General features: G+C 35.7%; 1 protein-coding gene across 10 annotated transcripts in view; it reads right to left on the bottom strand.

Annotated features, from left to right (window-relative positions):
* VPS13B (vacuolar protein sorting 13 homolog B) overlaps positions 1–19,433 on the bottom strand; it is a 491,276-nt gene that overhangs the window by 322,930 nt on the left and 148,913 nt on the right. For 8 of the 10 annotated variants that reach the window (XM_075495027.1, XM_075495031.1, XM_075495030.1 and 5 more), the window contains 2 exons: positions 5,889–6,023; positions 4,858–5,031 (listed from right to left, as the gene is read on the bottom strand). The exons of 1 other annotated variant lie outside the window; for it this stretch is intronic. In XM_075495027.1, the coding sequence (XP_075351142.1) occupies positions 4,858–5,031; positions 5,889–6,023 (309 nt within the window). The remainder of the gene's footprint in view (positions 1–4,857; positions 5,032–5,888; positions 6,024–19,433) is intronic. One more of the 10 variants, XM_075495033.1, reaches the window with a different exon arrangement.

Below are 19,433 nucleotides of genomic sequence, written 5' to 3'. Positions count from 1 at the left end.
CAAATTAGTTTATTAATTCTCTTTTACAAGTTTTTTTTACCAGCACAAGCACACACTTAAATTAGAACTGAGAACTACAAAAAAAAAAAAAAAAAAAAAAAACAACCCAAAAACCAAAACATTGTTCCAACTTTAAAATCCAGACTTTGCAGCAACCCCAGTCTAAGCAGTCAAAATTAAATAAAAAAAAAGTCAATGACAGGCTTTTTAACTGCAAGAGAGGGGGAGCTCGGGCATATATAAGTGTGTATGCATAAAAACAAACACATGTAAAATCTCTCACCTCCTTTCAAATAAGTTCCAACAGATAACAATCAGCTGGTTTATGACAGGAAAAAAATAATGTTCCTGCTGGTACCACATTTATGGCACTTTTTTCATGTCTGAAGATATGATTTTTTCAGTCTTAAAAATATTTTCACTTCACTAATCTTTTTTTTTTTTGGGGGGGGGGAGTGATCTTATCTAAACTAGCAAAATATTGACAGTGGAGAAAAAAATCCAAATAACTTTGGAAGTTTAAGAAAAATATCACTTAAATGAGAAATACCAACTTTTACAAGGTTGAATATTTGCTCTTTAGCCTTCATGCAGCTTTCACAAACTAGAGAAGCCTTTTCACTCTTACTTTGCTCCACCAGCTGTATCAATTTACCACACATGAGCATGACATTAATACAGGTACTTTTGTTTACTCCCTAATTTCACTGCTGCATTACTGAATAATTAAGCTGATCTCAAAGAAAACTTTATTAATTGTATTTTTTTATTTTAGTTCCTCTTGATTTATATGTAATAAAGCTCTCCATACAGCGGCTGTGCACGCCCTCCCAATTATTCAATACGGCAAACCAAATAGAGCTTAATCAGGTCACCTCATCTATTCAACAGCTGCTCATAATTAAATACTAACACCAGCATTCATTTTGCAATGTCCCTTTTTCTCTCAAAGGCCAGGTGAAACAAACAAGGTCTGCAGCTTGCTCTGAGAGTTAATAAAGCCAGGGTTATTTCAGAGAAGCAGTAAGACGACCTTCCCAAGCCCTGGGGTAATGGAATAATCTCCTCTCTTGTATTTATTCTATATGCTGCAGTTTAGATAAAGACTGGGGAGCATATCCACTTATTTTTACAACTATGCACAGAGATACCTGGGGCAGTTTTTCATAAACAAAAGTATCCAAAATAAAAAATAAAAAGCACCAGCATGCAGACTTGTATTTAAGGACTAAACAATATCATATTTATATTCTTTACCCCTAAATACTTCCTCTGCCACGGGTGGATCAGTTTTCCACTGTGCTAATGACACTTTGTGCACCAAACAGTAAAACACTCTTGTTAAGTAATCATCAGTACATGCACTTGTTATACATAATACTTACCTTGCCTGTATATGCTATACATCACACACTAACACTGCCCTTTTTGGAATTACATTTTACAGAGTTTTTTCCCTTGCTGGTTATACTCAAAGCAGTATGGTACTACTAGAACCGTATTTTTTTTCTCTTCCTCTCAGCAGCAACAAGTGAAATAGCAAGAAATAAAATACTAGCGTAAAATGTTTTATCACTCAAATTGTAAATACACCCTCAATCTTTGCAGGGCCACCTACAGACAAGCAAAGGAAGCTGCACAACCGTCCTGGTCACCCTTGATCATATGATTCAAGTGGTACAAGACAGTAGACAGCTGCTGACTCGACAGGGAGAGGAGAAGGAGGAAAGGTCCCCCACCTCTTCTCCAGGTAAATATGCCCTGGAACCTCATGTCATTTGCACAACCTTGGCGTTTTATATCCAAACAACTGCTTCGATTTTAGACCAAGTTGTTGTCCATTCAACTTCACAGATGCATAATGAATTAATTAGTTACTCTTCCTTCACTAATTTTTATATAAGCAAAAATTTTTTTAAAGTCGCTTGCATAGGCATTGTATTGTATGCCAAGATTCTTCCAGAGTACTCAGAAATTCCCCTGCAATTGCTTCTCTTGGTTTCACACACAGAAAGATACTATATCGTTCTGTTCTTAATGGAGGTGGCTAACTTGCAGCTCTTTAGCTTTGTACACCTCCAATGCACCCCCATACCCCGCTGCACTGAGAGAGGCTCCACTGACACTGAGTTTGCAAAGTTTTCTGAATCCTAGTATATGGGGAGAAGTAAACTAAGTTTATCTGAGTGCTGGGTGATGACAACTTATCCAGTCCCACCAAGCTGGAACTGCTGTCTCCCTTAGCTCCTTTGAGAAATCATGTGTGTATTTTGAGAGCATCAGCTATACAGCTATTTGTATGTGTACTTTGCAGAGTTAGCAGACTTGGCCAACCCTGGCCTTATCTCCAACAGTCTGATAAGACTGAACAACTCTAGATTATTTTCCTCATCTCTCCTGGCTAGCTTTTTTCATTCTTTCTACAAGCAGGTTGCACTACTCTCTTCACTCTTCTCTGTTGTCCAAATTCCTATTCCAGAACATCATATCTAACATTATTAGGATAAATTGCTCAAATAGCACAACTTCAGTACTGCATAATCATCTCCAGTAGTACAGCTTTAAACAACCCTTTTGTTTCCGAGGCATAAGTTGAATTTGCTGTCAAATTATCCAGTATAGCTTTCTTAATTCCCAGAAGTGACTGCAACTGACAGCAAAAGCATTTTTATGCTCTCAAATCACTTCATGTTTTCTCTCCATGTAGTTTTCACAGTTGTAATGAAAAGGCTAGCCATATCTCCTGTATTAAATTGCCTCAATTCCTTCAGCAAGTATTTGAAAGTGAAGGCTTTAACTCCCTCATCCTTTGTATAGAGCCCAAGATAATTTAAACATTGTTTCCTAGTTTTATTTTAAAAAAAACCACACAAAAAACAAGCCAACAAAAAAAACCCCCACCAAGCACCAAATCGTTTGCAGAACACTATTTTTCATGCTTACTGGGATCAAAGCTTTAAGACATCAGTCAGCTTTTCCCTCTCATTTGTCATCAGTCACAGGTGCCACCTTACAGATCTAGAGAAGCAGAGCTGGAGTCTGAGCCTGCAAGGTTAGTGACTACCACTGAGTACACAGAATCAATACAACTTTCCTGAGGCACTGGCAGGGGGACGGGTGAAGTGTCCAGTAAATTTTCAATTCTAAAATCTTAGCATTTAAAAGTATCTCCATTCATCTACAAAACAGGTACCACAGACACTTGTCTATTACAAACCAATTTTCTGCCTCTCAAAGTCCCTGCATACGAGTCTGGCCAGCACTTCATTTGTCAGTGCCTTAATTCTCATAGGCATCTCCTGTCACAACCTATCAAGTACTCTCTACTATCTAATTGGACTATCCATAATACTGATGAGCTAAAACGTATGTGATCACTGGGACCTGTAACAAAAGCAATAATTCTACAGTATAGGTAAGTATGCACTGCTCCTTTTAAATGTAATTAATTCTCTGAGACAAAAATCAGAAAATTAAACTGAAAAGATCCTCAAAAAAGGCAGAAAATGCAATAATCAATAATAGTAATAAGTATTATTATTATGAACATTTAAGAGCTACTTAAGTGAGACAACAGGTGCAACAGATTTTCACTTTTTTTAGAAAATGGATGTGAATAATTCAGAGACTGTTGCATCATGAATTGCTTTTCAGCAATGTTTTAAGGGCAGGAACTTAAAATAATTGTTATAAAAACACTGCCATAAACATTTCCAACATGATGCTCTCCAAGAAACATACAAGTACAGTTACTGAAAAAATAACCTAACAACTGCTGGAGTGCACAGTGCTTACAAATATTTACTTTGCATAAGAATCAAATGTGGCTTACATATGCACATAAAAATTACAAAGATGGTAATAAATTCACTGTTACTTTTCAGACTAATGACATTCAACAACCATTGCACATGAAAAAAAATTAGAGAAAAAAGCACACTTTTCAGTTTATTTTTGTGTTTCATAACATTGGGGTCAGCTAATCCATTCACTTTCCTTAACCTAGATGCTTTTTGGGTTTGGTTTTTCTTCCCCTATTTGATTCCACTCTTAGCATGGCAACAGGATAAACTTCTAAAAACACAAAAGCATGATTTTGAAAATGCACCATACTGACAGCAAAACCTAGATCCATGTGTATTTCACAAACTAGATTATAGTTAAACTAGATACATTTCAAAATTGGCAGTGTTGCTTAAAACAGACGAATATTTTGTTTAAAACCCACAGAAACCATAAGAATGTCAGGTAAGATTATTTATGCCCACAGAGTCACCAACACTCTTAAATTTATCCAAGCAACTCTCTGAAAATATTAACTTATTTCTCATTTTAATCCACCACTACACCAAGTTTGATGACATGATTGATGTCATGATTTCATGATGACATGAAATGTCATTATTTTAGAAATCACCTTTTTATTAACAAATTTTATGATAAACAAATTCTTAATTTAATTCTAAATTATGCCGCAAATTTATATGAACCATTTTGAATTCAGTATGTCAACTTCTGTGTAAGAAGCTCAACCCAACAGATGAAGGGAAGAAAGAATAAAAACAATATTTTCAACATGGATCCTGCCCCCCAAAAAAGTTTACAAAAGGTTCTGTATACATAATTTAAAAAGCAACCAAAGTCAATGAAGCATTCCTTATTGAAGAAGACATACATCAAAATGCTGCTTTTAGTTTTTGTGTCTCACAGTAAGCTGAAGGAAAGTTATAATGTGTGCAGTATGTGAAAAAGATACTTTGGCATTTGGCACATTTTATATCAAGCCCCTCTTTTGAAAATTACATTGGATAGGAAAAATGTAATGCGATACCAGCTTAACAAGAGTTTTGCACTTACCAGAATTATGGCAGTAGTCCATATATTGTGGAATTTGGATTGTAAAGGCTACCAAATCCGGAGCTAAGAGAGATTCTGGCTTTCTACTCTCATTGAGCCATTTACTGCTGTGTAAGTCTCTGGTGTCAGAAGGGCCCTGAATTAAAGGAATCAGCTTCTCTTTTCCACCATCACCTAAGATAAAGATTAGACTCCTTACAGCTTTTACTGTAACAAGATAAATTTTCAACACAAACATTCACTAGTCCAAAGACAACAGCTATTAACATTGTAAATACAGAATCAAAACAGGAAATAGAAAGAGCAATCTCATATAAACTACTAAACAACTTCCTTAATGTTATCTTGTAAATGTCTTTACATCCAGGAGGATTTCAAAGAAAGTAATCAATTCTTTTTAAAATAGTAATTTCCATCCCAACTTTATAAAATAATATTTTTAAAAATCACCATGAACTCAATTTAGACTTAAATTCATATGTTTTTAATGTTGTTGACATTAGCTGCCTTTATATATGAAGAGATCATAGACATTGATTGGAAAAGTTCCTGCATGCTCTTCAAAAAAAATTATATTAAAGAAATTTAAGGACTATTTATCACAGAACCCTCAAAAACTTCACAAGCAAAATACATACTTGTAGTATTAATGGAAAATGAGACATTAAACAATAAACAGAATACATCAAAATTATGCTACAAATAAAGTAAAATGCAAATATTCTGTGTAATATGAAAACGCACAGTTATTCCAGTTTCTTCAGTGCTTTTAGATTAATATTTGTCTCAGCAGAAAAAACCAACATCTTTATTTTTTTATTCAGTGTAAAAACTGACTATACTGGGGCCAGACTGGATCATCCTGGCACACTTAACAATAATAATAAAAAAACCCAAAACAGAATACAAAAAAACCTCTCTGATTCATAGGAACAATGAGTAAATTCTTGTTTCAGTAACTCTCCTTGTAAAAAGCAAGGCCAATTCTCCTATACAGGCAATAAAGTTTTACATGGTCCAGCTGCACATACCTGGGGCTTTGGCACAAATTTTTATTGATCCCACGGTCCCAGAGGCACATTTGACCAATGATGTGCCGCAGTACTTCAATTCAACATTCTGGATTGAGCCCTCAAGAGTTGGCAGGGGATTCTTAGATTTCACACCTAATAAAAGAAAACTGCAAATGTACTAGCCTGTTGAATTTAAATATTTATATATTCCTTCACCAAGGCATTTAAACTTAATTATACTTTAATTATCTACCTTAGATGTTCTTATAGCATTTTTGTTGTGATTCACAGTTTTTAAATGGAAGTGAGAGAATGCTGTATATGGGCACTTTAATACAAACAGTTAAGCATAAAATATATATAGATACTGTAAGGAAAACACACAAGGCCACTTAGAAATTGGAATAATAAATAAGTATATATACACATACATACACTTTTGTTTTCACTTTGTAAGTGCCACCTCAACTATTCTCTTTCATGTTTTTATTATGACCCTTTCATTTCAGGATCTTAAAATGACTAAGTGTTTTCAGCTTACATTTAGACAACAACATTTTACTCAGTAGCAATGTAAAGCATTAAATCCATGCAGCTGAACAGCACAGAAGGCCAACGGCACATTTGCCATTTTTCAGCGGAAACTGGAGTTCAAACCTTGCCTTAGGTCACAAGTGGAAATAAGTTTTGGTGGTCTTTCCTCAGCCCCCATTTGCGCACACCAGAAAACTACTGCACCAGTTGGAAGAAACTGGTGCTACTGGCAGTCATTTCTGAAGAGCTGCCTAGAACCGTGGCAGCAGCAGCAGGGGATCTTACAAGTCAAGACTGAGATATTTCAGCAGAGCTCAAGGGCAGCCCCCAAAACCAGCCCCAGAGCATGGGTGGAGGAAGCCAGCCCTCCTATTCTGTACAGCGCTGCCTATCAGAAAAATAAAATACATAAATTTACTTGCAAATTAGAAATAAATAGTTTCAACACCTGTAAGAAGTATGAAAGGAAAAACTAACAGAAGTTACCATGTTTTATGGGGTTTTTTCCCCTCATGCAAAAGTGACTTGGAATTTGTCAGTTAAAACTGGCAAGCAGCTTGTTAATTATGCAAACATTAGTATAATTATGGAACCGTTTCCTCACATATGTAACACAGAATTTGTTCCAAAATCCATAATTATGCAAGGAAAGTATTATGGAATATCAGGTAAAAAAAGAAATTAAAAGCAGTTTGATATGCATTTCAAGATAGTTACACACATTAAAGAAACTTAATATATTCTCTACAGAATGAACTCATTAGTTTCTTGCACAATCTCTCAAAGACTTAACGCAAAGAACAACCTTTAATATACATTAACTAGTAAGGAAAAATTCCTAAAAAAATGATAGGAAACAGAATACTTAGAATTAAACCTGGTAATTGTGCTTAGTTCACTGTGCCTATTCCTGTTCCTAACCACTGAAGTGTATTTGGTAGTGCATATACAATCATTTGGTAAGCAGACTTCTTGACATATATTTATTTAAGTTTTGCTCTGGTAAGACATTAAAATAATTTTTGAATAAGAAGTACTTCCAAAGGTAGGAAGAGAGAAGCAGCATATGAAGGGACACATGGCATTTAGTAAACCAAACTGCCATGTGAAAGTAGGTTCCACATTCTATGCATATTTTCTTATCAAAATTTAACCTGTCTTCTGTGTTGGAGATATGCCCAGCCTTTTCCTGATTTGTGATTCAGGAAGGCTTCAGGCTCAGAAGAATGCTTGCTACAACCCGTTTGTGTGCCTGCCACTACAACACCCCATCGGTTCTCAGTCTGAAAGATCAGCTACCAGTTTTCGTGTTGTGAATACACCCTCATTCCCATTCCTCATTCCCATTGGAAAAATGGCCTCTATTTGTGTTGGAAAAAACAAGCAAAAAAAAAAAAAAAAAAGAAAAAGAAAAAAGTATGGTTTTCCCTGTCTTCTGCCTATTTGAAAACAAAGATTATAAAATACTGTTAGTAGCACCCAAGATTACAGTCAAAGCAAAACAAATTTGAGTTCATAATTTGATTCTCATCTTTCAAGTCTTCTCAAAACTGGTAGCTTCTTGCTGCTTCCATCTTTCAGCAACTCTTTTATGCCTCAAAATACAAGGTGTGATGTCTGATACATTTCTCTTATTTCACTATGGAAGATTAAGTACTTTTAAAACTAAGTATTTTCCATCATGGAGTCCACTTATAGATGCATTACTCTGGACAACCTCTCTGCCTTAAGACTACAACTTCCCATGTTGGTTACATGTGTAACTTGAATTTTGTTTTAGTATCATATTTGAAAACAAGGAAGCACGTTTCACATGATCATACTGCTCCCTATCTGTTTCTGTTCACTCCTATTACCTCACCAAATAACTTCTGGAGTCATTGAATTTCAGCAAGATATGGCAGCATTATCAAAGACATTTATTTCCTACAATCTTCATGAAAATGTGGGTATATTTGTCCTGTTACCTGACCAGTCAGTATATGCATGACAGTCAGCAAAGCATAGCTCAAACTAGCCAGTGCACTGTTTTTCACCCAACCAGCAGTTAGGGATCATGATGGGAAGCTAGGAAAGCTGAATGGCTTGGCCTTGAAGAAACCCATATAGTTAACAATTATATTTTAATGCATACAAAGAAGTAACTGATAGCAGTAATAAGCTATTTCTTTCTGGAACACCTGTTAGAGGGATAGGATGAACACTTTCGCAGTTGTTTTCAACTATTTGAAAAGAAAATAAAAAAGTATTATGAAAACATAGCATAATCATGCCCCTCCTTTTCTACGTTGCTTTGACATCAAATGGCAACATCATCCTGCTCTCAGTTTTAACACCTGATAACCATAGCACACCACAGTAATCAAGACGAAGTTGCAAGAAAAATTAATTCTGCTCAGGTTTCACAGTTCTGGACTGAGGGATACTCAGAAAACCCATTTATTAAATATTAAAATCCTATACAGAACCTACAGTAAGGAATAAGGAACTTAGGATGTCTAACCAGACTTTCATCACGAAGACAAAAAAATCACCTGAACCTAAGGTGATTCTCCTTGCCCAGTTACAAGTCTCTTTTTCAAAGCGCAGAAAGTTTAGAGACTTTTGGTGAACCATTTACAATGAATAGGTTTCATATAGGGAAACAGCACATTTTCTTCAGTCTCTGAAAATTTTTGGAAATTATGAACCATACCTCATAAACTTGTCAAATTGGCAAGCTGCTCTACAGAGAAGAAAGAAGCCTTGTTTCCTTCATCTGACTATCTGTAGTTTCCATCCCTGTAACTCTAGTTCTTCCCAAATATTCTCCCTTATTAGCTCTTTCATCATGATAATATCATTATAAAATCAAAGTCTCAACAGTTGTACACATAGCTAAAATATTCCTTAAATACCTATTTCAGCAAACAAATCTTTAAGCAAGCGAAGACTGGGGCTTCCTTCCCTCCCCTCAATGTTTATAAAATTTTTAGAAGTAGTGTCTTCTCAAGGGATTGATTGAGCAGGAAGATGTTAAAACTCCTAGATAAGAAACGTTCCATGCCTCCAAATACCAATTCAAATTTAGTATGGAGACAAACACTCCACAAGATTTTAAATAAGACATTGAGCATGAATTCAAAGAGGAACCAGGGAAACCAAATCTGTCGTTGCCACAGCAACATTATCCAAATTCAACATCCTGCAAATGAAGCATGAGAAAGGCTTATTTCCAAGGTGCAAGACAACAAAGTAGAATTTGTGCTGTACTCACTCTTCTGCAATCACACTTTCAAAAGCAGCACTGTGATTTACTCAACTTTGTTGCTCAGTGTAGTCAAAATTGGAGAACAGAGCAAACATCTTTGTTTTTCAGTACCCCTCACATTTTTTTTAGTTAATTTATTATTTTCATCAGGAACATGGTAATCAAAGACCTTACGGAGATAGAGAGTTGCATATGCCTGTCTCCACCAAATATAACCTACAGCTGCTTCTAGGTAAAAATGACGATTTTCTAGCTCTATGATTTTCGTAGTGGAAACATCTTGCCCATTGTTGAACTATTTGCAGTAAAAATCAAGTGTTTCCTTCCCAATATGTAACCATGCTTATACTTGGTGATCAAGCATAATCTGTTTTAGTTGAATCAGACTATCACACATAGAATATAACACATCACCAAAGACCTAAAAAGCTGTTCTTTCCATACTGCAGAACCCAAAAACAGGCAGAAAGGTTTTCTAACTTAAAATCTACTACACCTTGACAATGTACACCTTGTGCACACTAACTCACTTTAATTTTAACTCCAAGCCTAAAGAGCCATTCTGTTCTAGAAACACGCACAGAAGTATCACACTGTTGAGGAAGGTTCTCCCACACTTCAAAGCAGGCATTCACATCCTCCCCCCAGCTTTTCTGGTCATAGGTTTGGTCCTCTCCATGTATATAACCCATCTACGCAGCTTGCCCCAAGTCCCTGCATTCAGTGACATTCTATGTGCAAGGAATCAAATACCTAAAGGCAGGTTACAATTGTGTCTTCATAGATTAGCCCAGGATTTCTGCTAACAAGCCTATTAATGCTGAGCAATCATTTAATTTAAGACCTGTTAAAAAAAAAGTTACCCAATTAGTGATTTTACCAATGGCCTATACATCTTTTACCAATCTGTTTGTAATAAGGTGAATTTGCAATGATTAATGGAAAACCAAGAGACAAAAACCTGAACTGATCAATAGAAAAAGACAGGAAACCAGCAAAAGAGGTATGTTACTGATTCTGAGGACAAGAGTCAGGACTGTGTGCCGCCAAATCCCTGAAATACAATAAATAATTCTTTAGAAAGATCATAAAAGAGAGAACTGCAAAATATGAAATAGGAAATGAATAAGGCATGACAAACTTCTAGAAGCAGCTCCACATGAATTCTCCCCATATTCAGGTTATGGCCTCAGAAGGAAAAATTTCAATATTTAAAGCATTAAGTACCAATAAACTATGGTTTGGCAACATGATATAGTAAAAGACTGTCACATACATGTCAAAATGATTTCAAACTCAGTAAAAAGATCAATCCATGAATAAAAGCAAGGAGCTATTAACCAAACAAAATAACATTTAGGCCTAAGTCTTACTGGAATCAAGAAAAAAAAGTCCAATTATTTTCACAGAAACATATATTTAAGTTTTACATGACTAACACAGAAAAGGTAGTAAACAAATTGAAGCATAAGAGAACCTCATCTCTTTCATGAGATACTCATTTGTGTTCAGTCCCTGCTTAAGCAGTGCCCTCAGTGAGAACTTCTGAAAGCCTGTACTGAACTTGGTTAGAGAGATGGCACTTCTGAGGAACTTGAAGCTAAAACCAAACTTAATTCCTTCCTCCTTGCAGTACGAACATAACAGAAGCCACAAAGACCAGCTCTAGCTGGCATCAGTCCTACTTCTCACATTCAAAGCATTGTGGGAGCATGAGCTTTCATGTTCTTCATTGCAGTAAAACAGAAGCAGCATAGGGACGTCAACATCTCTTTTGATCACTGTGCTTCCTCACACACAACACCTGAAGAGAAAACACGGGGGTTTTGTGTTTGGGGTTTTTTCTTCCCCCCCCCCCCCCTTTTTTTTTTAATTGGAAACACAGAAAAAGAGAAATTTTCTAAAATGTAGAAGCCAGGTTATAAATACTTTCTCAGTTTTTTCTGTAGTAAAACTAAATCTTTGTGATGACGTTCCCCAAACATCTTTACCGTGTTCACAATTCCACATTTTTAATCTGTCACCATAGTCTGCAGACCACATTTTGCAGCCCTAACATAGACACTCACAGGCTACTATTTTCTTTCTTCTTCAAAACAGTAATTCAGGCAGCTTATTTTAAGGAGGTGTCAAGGGACAGGTCTATTTTTTTTTTTTTCTAACTCAACTATATTTAGCATTACTCTTGCTATTCTGATTATCATAATTATTTATTTACTTGTAACTGCGTCAACCACTATTCTAAGAAATTATTGTTTCACCCCCACCCACTCCCAAGACTTAACAGGGCAATAACAACAGGATTATGGTAGACTTGTCTTGCCTCTAATGTAAGTCTTGAGCTTCTTGTGCCACAGTTCCATACCTAAAAGAAACCTGTCCTAAAAAATAGCTCTACTTTCATTTTCTCTTCAACCATGGTACTCAAAGGAAAAAGTAAATGCATGGAAGGGTGAAAGCAGTTATTGACAGACTGAAATACTCTCTAGAGAAGGTCAAACTGATTTCTTCTTGGGCAACAATGACAAAATATTTATCAATGTAAGTATCTACCATTCTCTTCATCAGAACATAAGCTGCAAAAACCACATGTATGAACAAACATAACACAAAAACGAATGTCCTCACATACTTTCAGTATTTTCACAGATTTCAGGGCCAAGCACACAGTCAGTCATACACTGGCCTTCACCTTGCAGATCAATATTAAAAATGCTGTAACTAACCACTTTAATCCTTAAGCTGCCTGTAAAATAATTAAGGCTTCTCCATTTCCTAAATACTAAAACAGACATAGGACCGTCATTTAGTAATGGAGGTTTACATATTGCAAAAAATTTCCCAGCTTGCTAAAGAACAACAGCATTTCACCTAAAGGGAGAGTCCCTTAAATCTACCAAATCCCTGTGGCTACATTCCCGTTTCGAAACTCCACACAACAGCCCTCATACAGGTCCCCATCTGCCTTAATCCACAAACTTCTCGATTTTTCTAAAATCCTGCTTCAAATGAAGAGTTAAAGAAACCTGTGATTCAAACACTGAAAACCAATATTGAAGAAATCACAGAACATTTGAAATAACATGTTTAAGGCATTCTAGGTCAGAAGCACCTTTGAATAATTCTTTATTGAGAATCTGTTTTAAGTGATTATCCAGTCAGGTAAAATAATGCTTTAATTTTGAATGCTCATAGAAGAACTAAACAGCTACCACTGGAAAAAAAAAATTGTGAAAATACAACAGAGCTGGGAAATCTTTCAGAACTCCCTTTACCCACTGTACTAAGGACGGCTTGCAAACATTCATGGACTTAACTACCACAACCTATCAAAAGGACAAGGACGATCCTGAAACATTCTCATTGTAGGGTACAGAAATACAATCCATGCATAGTCTGACTGCTGCTCCTTTTGATCTAAATAGCCAACATTTAGAGAAGGAATACCACCTTCCATCTTTAAACATATGGTATTGCAAATAGCTCTAAAACCTTGCTGTGAAAAGCATTATTATTAACCTTATTATTGCTAACATTCAGGCTATTTAGGCATCGCCGATTATAAGCATATATAATTGAAGCTATTATTTTAGATTTAGCAAGATGACACTGATCAGGACACAGGATTAAAGTGGCTTTAGTGGCACTGTTCCTGCTGTTGTAAACAGAGGTTCAAAAAGAAGAAAAGGATTGATTTTCCTTTCTGCACAATTCCACAGCTGCATTTCAGATACTGCTGTATCATTTGAGACAAATGGTAGAAGCCCAACTTAATGCATTAAAATAACTTTTGTCTTCCAAGAAAACACAGAAAAACTATCAGAATTTGAATTTCCAATTCTCAAAAAGCATGTCCTATCAATTGTCATATCTATACATTGTCAGTAGACAAATGCTAAAAATGACATGGATGCAAATGCTTCCAGGATACAGATAAATAAGAACTTGAGAAGCCTTCACCATAAATTATTTGAAGCAAGATCCTGAAAAAGACAAGGACAGACAGATGGACAGAGGAAAGAGGTTACAGTTTCCACCCCTAGTAACACACCCTTTGGTTGAAAGCATGCACTTGCAATTGGTTGCTTCCATCTTAGTCGTATAAGCCTCCTATCCCTTTCAAATACAGTAGTTTTGCTGTATCCGAGGATAAGTTCAATAGCTCATGCAAAATGTCAACACACAGTATATTAAAACACTTTTTCTCATTAATATATACTAATATGATCACAAAAAACCTGAACTGCATTTTCTATCCTGAGTTTCTATTAAGTTCAAGTTTCTTGAACTTAGTTCAGGTTCAATCCAGTACCAGTTCAAGTGCCTTATCTTCAAATACGCTAAGCATAAGTTGCAATATGTCTTAGGCTCTGGAATAAAGCCTGCATTTTACAGCTCTTCTTTTAGTAAAAAGGTGTGTAGCAACTAGAGAAAAAGGACATCTACAGCTTTCTAGGACACCAAAATGTAGGATGAAAGAACAAAGTCTTAGAGGATCCAGAGCTCATCTCAGATCTCATCACCTTCTGTTTCAACTGTGGAGCTCATTTCTCTAAGACACATCTATTTAAATAAGCTATTTGGCAACTATGAAACTAAAAAAGCCTGGTTTCCTATGAGTTCGTATTCCTTTGCCCTTAAAAAGCCTCATTCACCAGAGCAGATGCAACCCTTAAAGTGCTATGTAACATACCTACTACGCAAGAGACAAGAAATGCTGGATCTCACCTGGACCTACACATGGTTGTGAGCTTCCCTGTAACACACATGACACCTGGTCACCTGCTTGCTGTTAAACAGAGTATCTAATAACTGAAATCTCTCACAAGCTCAATTTGAGATGATTGCATACAGGACAGAACAGTTATGGACCAGTAAAATGGTCAAGAAATTGAGGATTCTAGAGGATGGACACAGTAATTCTTTAAGAAGTAAAAAAACCGCAAAGGTTTACAAAAATTCCAAAGAAGAAGGGCAAATGTGTTCAATAACAGTGTTATCAAAAAATAATAAAGAACTAACATCTAAGGTGTAATCACTAACAGTATGATTTCCTGAGTTGCTGGGGATGGTGGGGGAAGCGAAAGAGAACATTAACACCTTTCAACTGGGAGGTGAAGAAAGCCAGCAGTTGCGTGGTTAAAAGATGGACAACAGAGGTTGCTGCGGGGGACACTGACTGTAAAGGAGCAGGAAATGGCAGGAAGACAGTCATTCAGACAGGGTGGGCAAGTAAAACATGGTAGAGATTACACGGAAAAAGATTAAAATACAGTATATCAGTATTATCTTGAACGGTTTCCCCATGATTTTCCTTCTCAGACAGTATATGCTGCTTTAAAGAACAGAAAGATCTGAGGCTACCCCTTCACATGTAGTTTTCCACATCCATAGGTGACAAGATTTCACTTTCTTTAAAGATGAGTTTTGTTTCTAACTGGAGTATCATTCTTACTCAATCACAGTTTTCTATACCGCACTGCATTTTTTATGACATCAATGTGTTCCTCACAGCAATTTAAATATACATTGTTTAGGATATAAACTTAAAAACACAATGCTCTAAGTTTAACAAAAACATTTATATTTTCTTTTAAATATTCTATGCAACTACTGAGGACTTAGAGAAACAGTACATTTAGTGTCTGGAATGGCAGTTTCTTACACCAGGAGGATATTAACCTTTAATCCTTGAAATCATTAAAGAAATGTTTGTAGAAATATTTTTAGCCTCTTTATCTGGTCAAAGTACTGGAAGTTAAGTCGTGTCTGTACAAACCAATCATTTCACCAGCAGTTTTATATTTCTTTAAAGCCTCATATAAAAAGCACCTGCTTAAAGTGAGTAATGGAGTTTTATATTCATTGCACTTAGGAACAGCGTATGTAACCTATTCCGTTTTCCTCCCTTGTGGAATATATTTCAGCTTATATTGCACAGCACATTACCGATGTGTATAAAGACTCTCTGATCAGCAATTTGGACTGCAGACAGCAACCTGCATGAGTACACTTTTTTCCCCTTCTTAAATACAGTATCCACTTGATTCACCAACACAAATTAAAACCATCCTTTAAATGATCTCACCTTCACAGTGAATACATGAAGCCCATACATGCTGACACCATAACAATGTTAGGCTACAAGCTACAGCATATACCCAGCACAACCAACAAGCAATACACACGCTGTCAGCATTATAAAGAAAGAAGCTAATATATAACCTTCCCTGGCCAAAGAATAGAAAACCTCCATTAGCATGATTAATTTCTGAGAGGTTAAAAATCTTACTGTCTATTAAGATACAAAAAAGAAGAAAACCCAAAATGAAAGTCCTGCAACACAGCATATATTAAGGACGCAATTTAATCTTGGAATTAGCATTTTGTCAAAAAAAAAAAAAAAAAAAAAACCACCATGAAAAAGGGTACTTCCATACTACAGCTTATCAAAGCACATGCTTGTGACATATTTCTTTATAGTTGAGAAATTTAAGGAATTCTTCAACTCAACCTCAGCATAAGGTTCCCCTGCAGGATTATTTAGTACTGTGTTTTAATAAAAGTATAAACTTGCAATAGCCTAACAATCATGTTCTTCAGTTACGACAACATTCATATTGGACTCCAGTATGTAATATAGTATGACCACATAACAAAAATAACATACTACTTTCAAGTAAGCTCCTGTTTTTCATTTTAAAAACAACAGAGAATTTTGATGGAACAATTAAATCATTTTTGTATACACTTATGCATGATTAACCAGAATGATACAATTGTATCCATGAATTCATTGTAATATGTATTACTATATTCCACACAGAAAGCGCATTGATTTCAATGCATTTCAAACAGTGTCGTTAGCAGACTGACTTATCCTCTATGCACCAATTGCATCTTCACAAAACCAGATGCTACCTTGAAGTAGACAGTTACTCTTTGCATCTTCTTCCATCCACATATCTCTATGTTGATAAGTTTTAAATAACACGGAAAATAAATTTGCCAGAACAACTTAAACTAAGCATAGAATTACCCATCAATATTATTGTACATAAGTAGTTACTCACTGAACTAAACAGGAAGAAGGGCTATATTACATTAGCTTGATTAGTACCTCATGGAACACTGCAGAAGTTTTGAGGTCAAGGCAAGTTTACAGAGCCCATGAGAAGTGCAAGGAATAGATATTTTATAGTCACACATTTGAAGTAGTAATATCTGTGATTGAGGAAATACAAGTTTTCTAACTTACTGAAATTAGGTTAGCACTACAATAAGCTTGTTCATTACAAATTTTAACTCTGATATACTTAGTACAGTACATCTTGCTAAATCTACCCAATATTAAAATATCTGAGGAAGTAGAGGACTTCAAAGTTAAAATGAAATCCTGGTAAATCTTCACAGTATCTTAGAATGATATCCAAAGGAGAATTTAAAAAGCAAAAAAAAAGTTAACTTTTTAATACAGAGGAACATTACTATGAACTTACTCTTTTTACAGTGTTGTTTCTTTTGCCAATTAGATATCCTTACCATAATTTCAAATACGTACTGTATGTCCTTAAAGTATCATAGCTCAGCTTAGTTTATAAAAAGGAGGCCTATATGAATGCCAGTTGTATGCTTTTCAACAGAAGGATGTAAACTTATTTAGCGATCTGTTTTTCCCTTTCATCTTATCTCTAGTTTCTGTGTAGATTTATAATGCTCATTGTTTCCAATTTTAACAAATCACCTAATGGCAGAAAGGAAAATATGTTAACCTTGGAATTATTTGCAGTTGTAGAAATCGCTTTTGTCTGGCTCATGCAAGGCCTGCAATCTGTTTTAAACACAGATTGTCTGTCTTTTGTCTGACAGCCACCAAGCTGCACAAATTACTTTCTGCCTGTTCACCTGTTTGCAGCTGTGTCTGTAAGCTAAGGATTCTGTAGTTTGACTTGAGCAACCACTCCAGGATTGATGACATGTGCTGCTGATAAACTGAGCAATTTGAAGAAATTACTGGCTAAACTTATTGAAAGACATCTGTGCATGAGCTGAGAACTAGAAGCCTTCAATTGTGTGTTTGCAACCTGCAGTGGCGGCAATCTGTTTGAAGTGATATCCTTCTATAAGAGAGCTGGCCCTAACACAAAATAACTAAACCATCTTTGCAACATATTTCCTCACACACCAATAGAATTCTGTTCTTTCGGTCTTAAAAATACTTCCTAAATAGACGATATAACAACAATTAAGACTTCCTATACTCATCTAGCAGAAGTAACTTCTTTTGAAGTGTTTCCATTTTTCACTGAGATATGGCATTCTGTATTGTTCCCCAGCCTTCTCTACTGTATAGACTAGTTCTCAGCAGTTAATGGTAGTATGAGCATCTCACAGGCACACTTACTCTTTTATGGTAGCCAAGACTACATGCCTTTGCAGTATTATGGGGGTACAACTCAACTCTTCCTTCCGCTTGCAGTATACCATTACTTCTTCAGCTAACGGATATTAATACCTGAAATTTCTGCTCTAAAATTTAGTAATCAAGAAATTGTGTTTCCAAGCCTTGTGAATCTGGATAATGTTTGAGCTTCTGGGGGATATTTGCAGATGTTAATTTTAAGCTCAGGAAGCCCAAGACTGCTATCTCAGGGTGAGTGTGTGCATGCACATGTGTGTATGTATGAAATTCTTTTGGTTTAAAAAAGCTCCACCACTCTGGTGAACTGTGTGTGATCGCTAGTCATTTCTAAGCTGTACATTACATTTAGCAAAATAAATTCCTAAGTCCTTTGGGACACATTCGATAGTGATATACTTCAATGTTGCTCCCATTTTCTTTGTTCTTACACATTTAGCATAAACGTGTTTCAAGTATACATTGTGACAGAGTAAGCCAAAGCAGAATTCTACACATCTTCAAATGTTTTAGTAGCCCAGAATAAACAACAAATTAAAAACAGCACTCAAATTGCTTGATACAGTAATGAGGAAAAAAAAAAGTAATTGAAGGGAAAGTGTGTTAAGCCTAAAAACGTAACATAAAGTGCTTAGAGAACTTCCAAAGCGTGTAGTCAGAAGCACAGAAACTGTCCACTTTCACATCTGCACATTAACCCCCTCCCCCCCAAGCCCTCCTTTTATGCATTTAAAAAGGACTAAGTATGCAGTACTTAAGTACACGCAGTGAACCATCAAAATATAAACTATTCATTTCACCTTGTTGTCTTTGCCACTAGTTCATACTAAAAGTCAAGGTACTGACTAAAAAGATCAAACAATCAAGACTTATATCTGTGCTATTTGTTAGTTTCAGCAAATGAAATTAGTGCTTCCACTTTAATTTCTTACATATTTGAAGACAAAGTGTCTTCACAAACGAGGTCTATTAACAATGATAATGATTTTCAAAATACGTCTTATATTTGATGAAAAATTATCACTGCACTTAAACGCATTTGAAAATAGGAAAGCAAAGCTTTCAAGTTAAGTAGCTATATAAATTGGGCTTTCACATTTCAGAACCCATAAACTGGATTCAACACAGAGCTGAAGTGACCTCCTTGAAAAAAGGATATATAGTATAGTGTAATATGCATACAATAAATCAAGTCCTGATTATGTGCAGCTAATAACTATACATCACTAATAATAAAACCCTTAAGATACTGTGCTAGAGCAGATATCTAAGTAAATACAGTACATTTTTATCTTTACCCTCTATGCATATTGTGAGTTCGAGCATTTTTAATATCAGCTTTTATTTTAAAAGAGCTAAG

The sequence above is a fragment of the Mycteria americana genome, chromosome 2 (assembly GCF_035582795.1).
Source record: "Mycteria americana isolate JAX WOST 10 ecotype Jacksonville Zoo and Gardens chromosome 2, USCA_MyAme_1.0, whole genome shotgun sequence".
In the NCBI taxonomy this organism is placed as follows: Eukaryota; Metazoa; Chordata; class Aves; order Ciconiiformes; family Ciconiidae; genus Mycteria; species Mycteria americana.
Note: the sequence above shows the minus strand (reverse complement) of the source record. Positions and strands in the feature narration are given on the sequence as shown.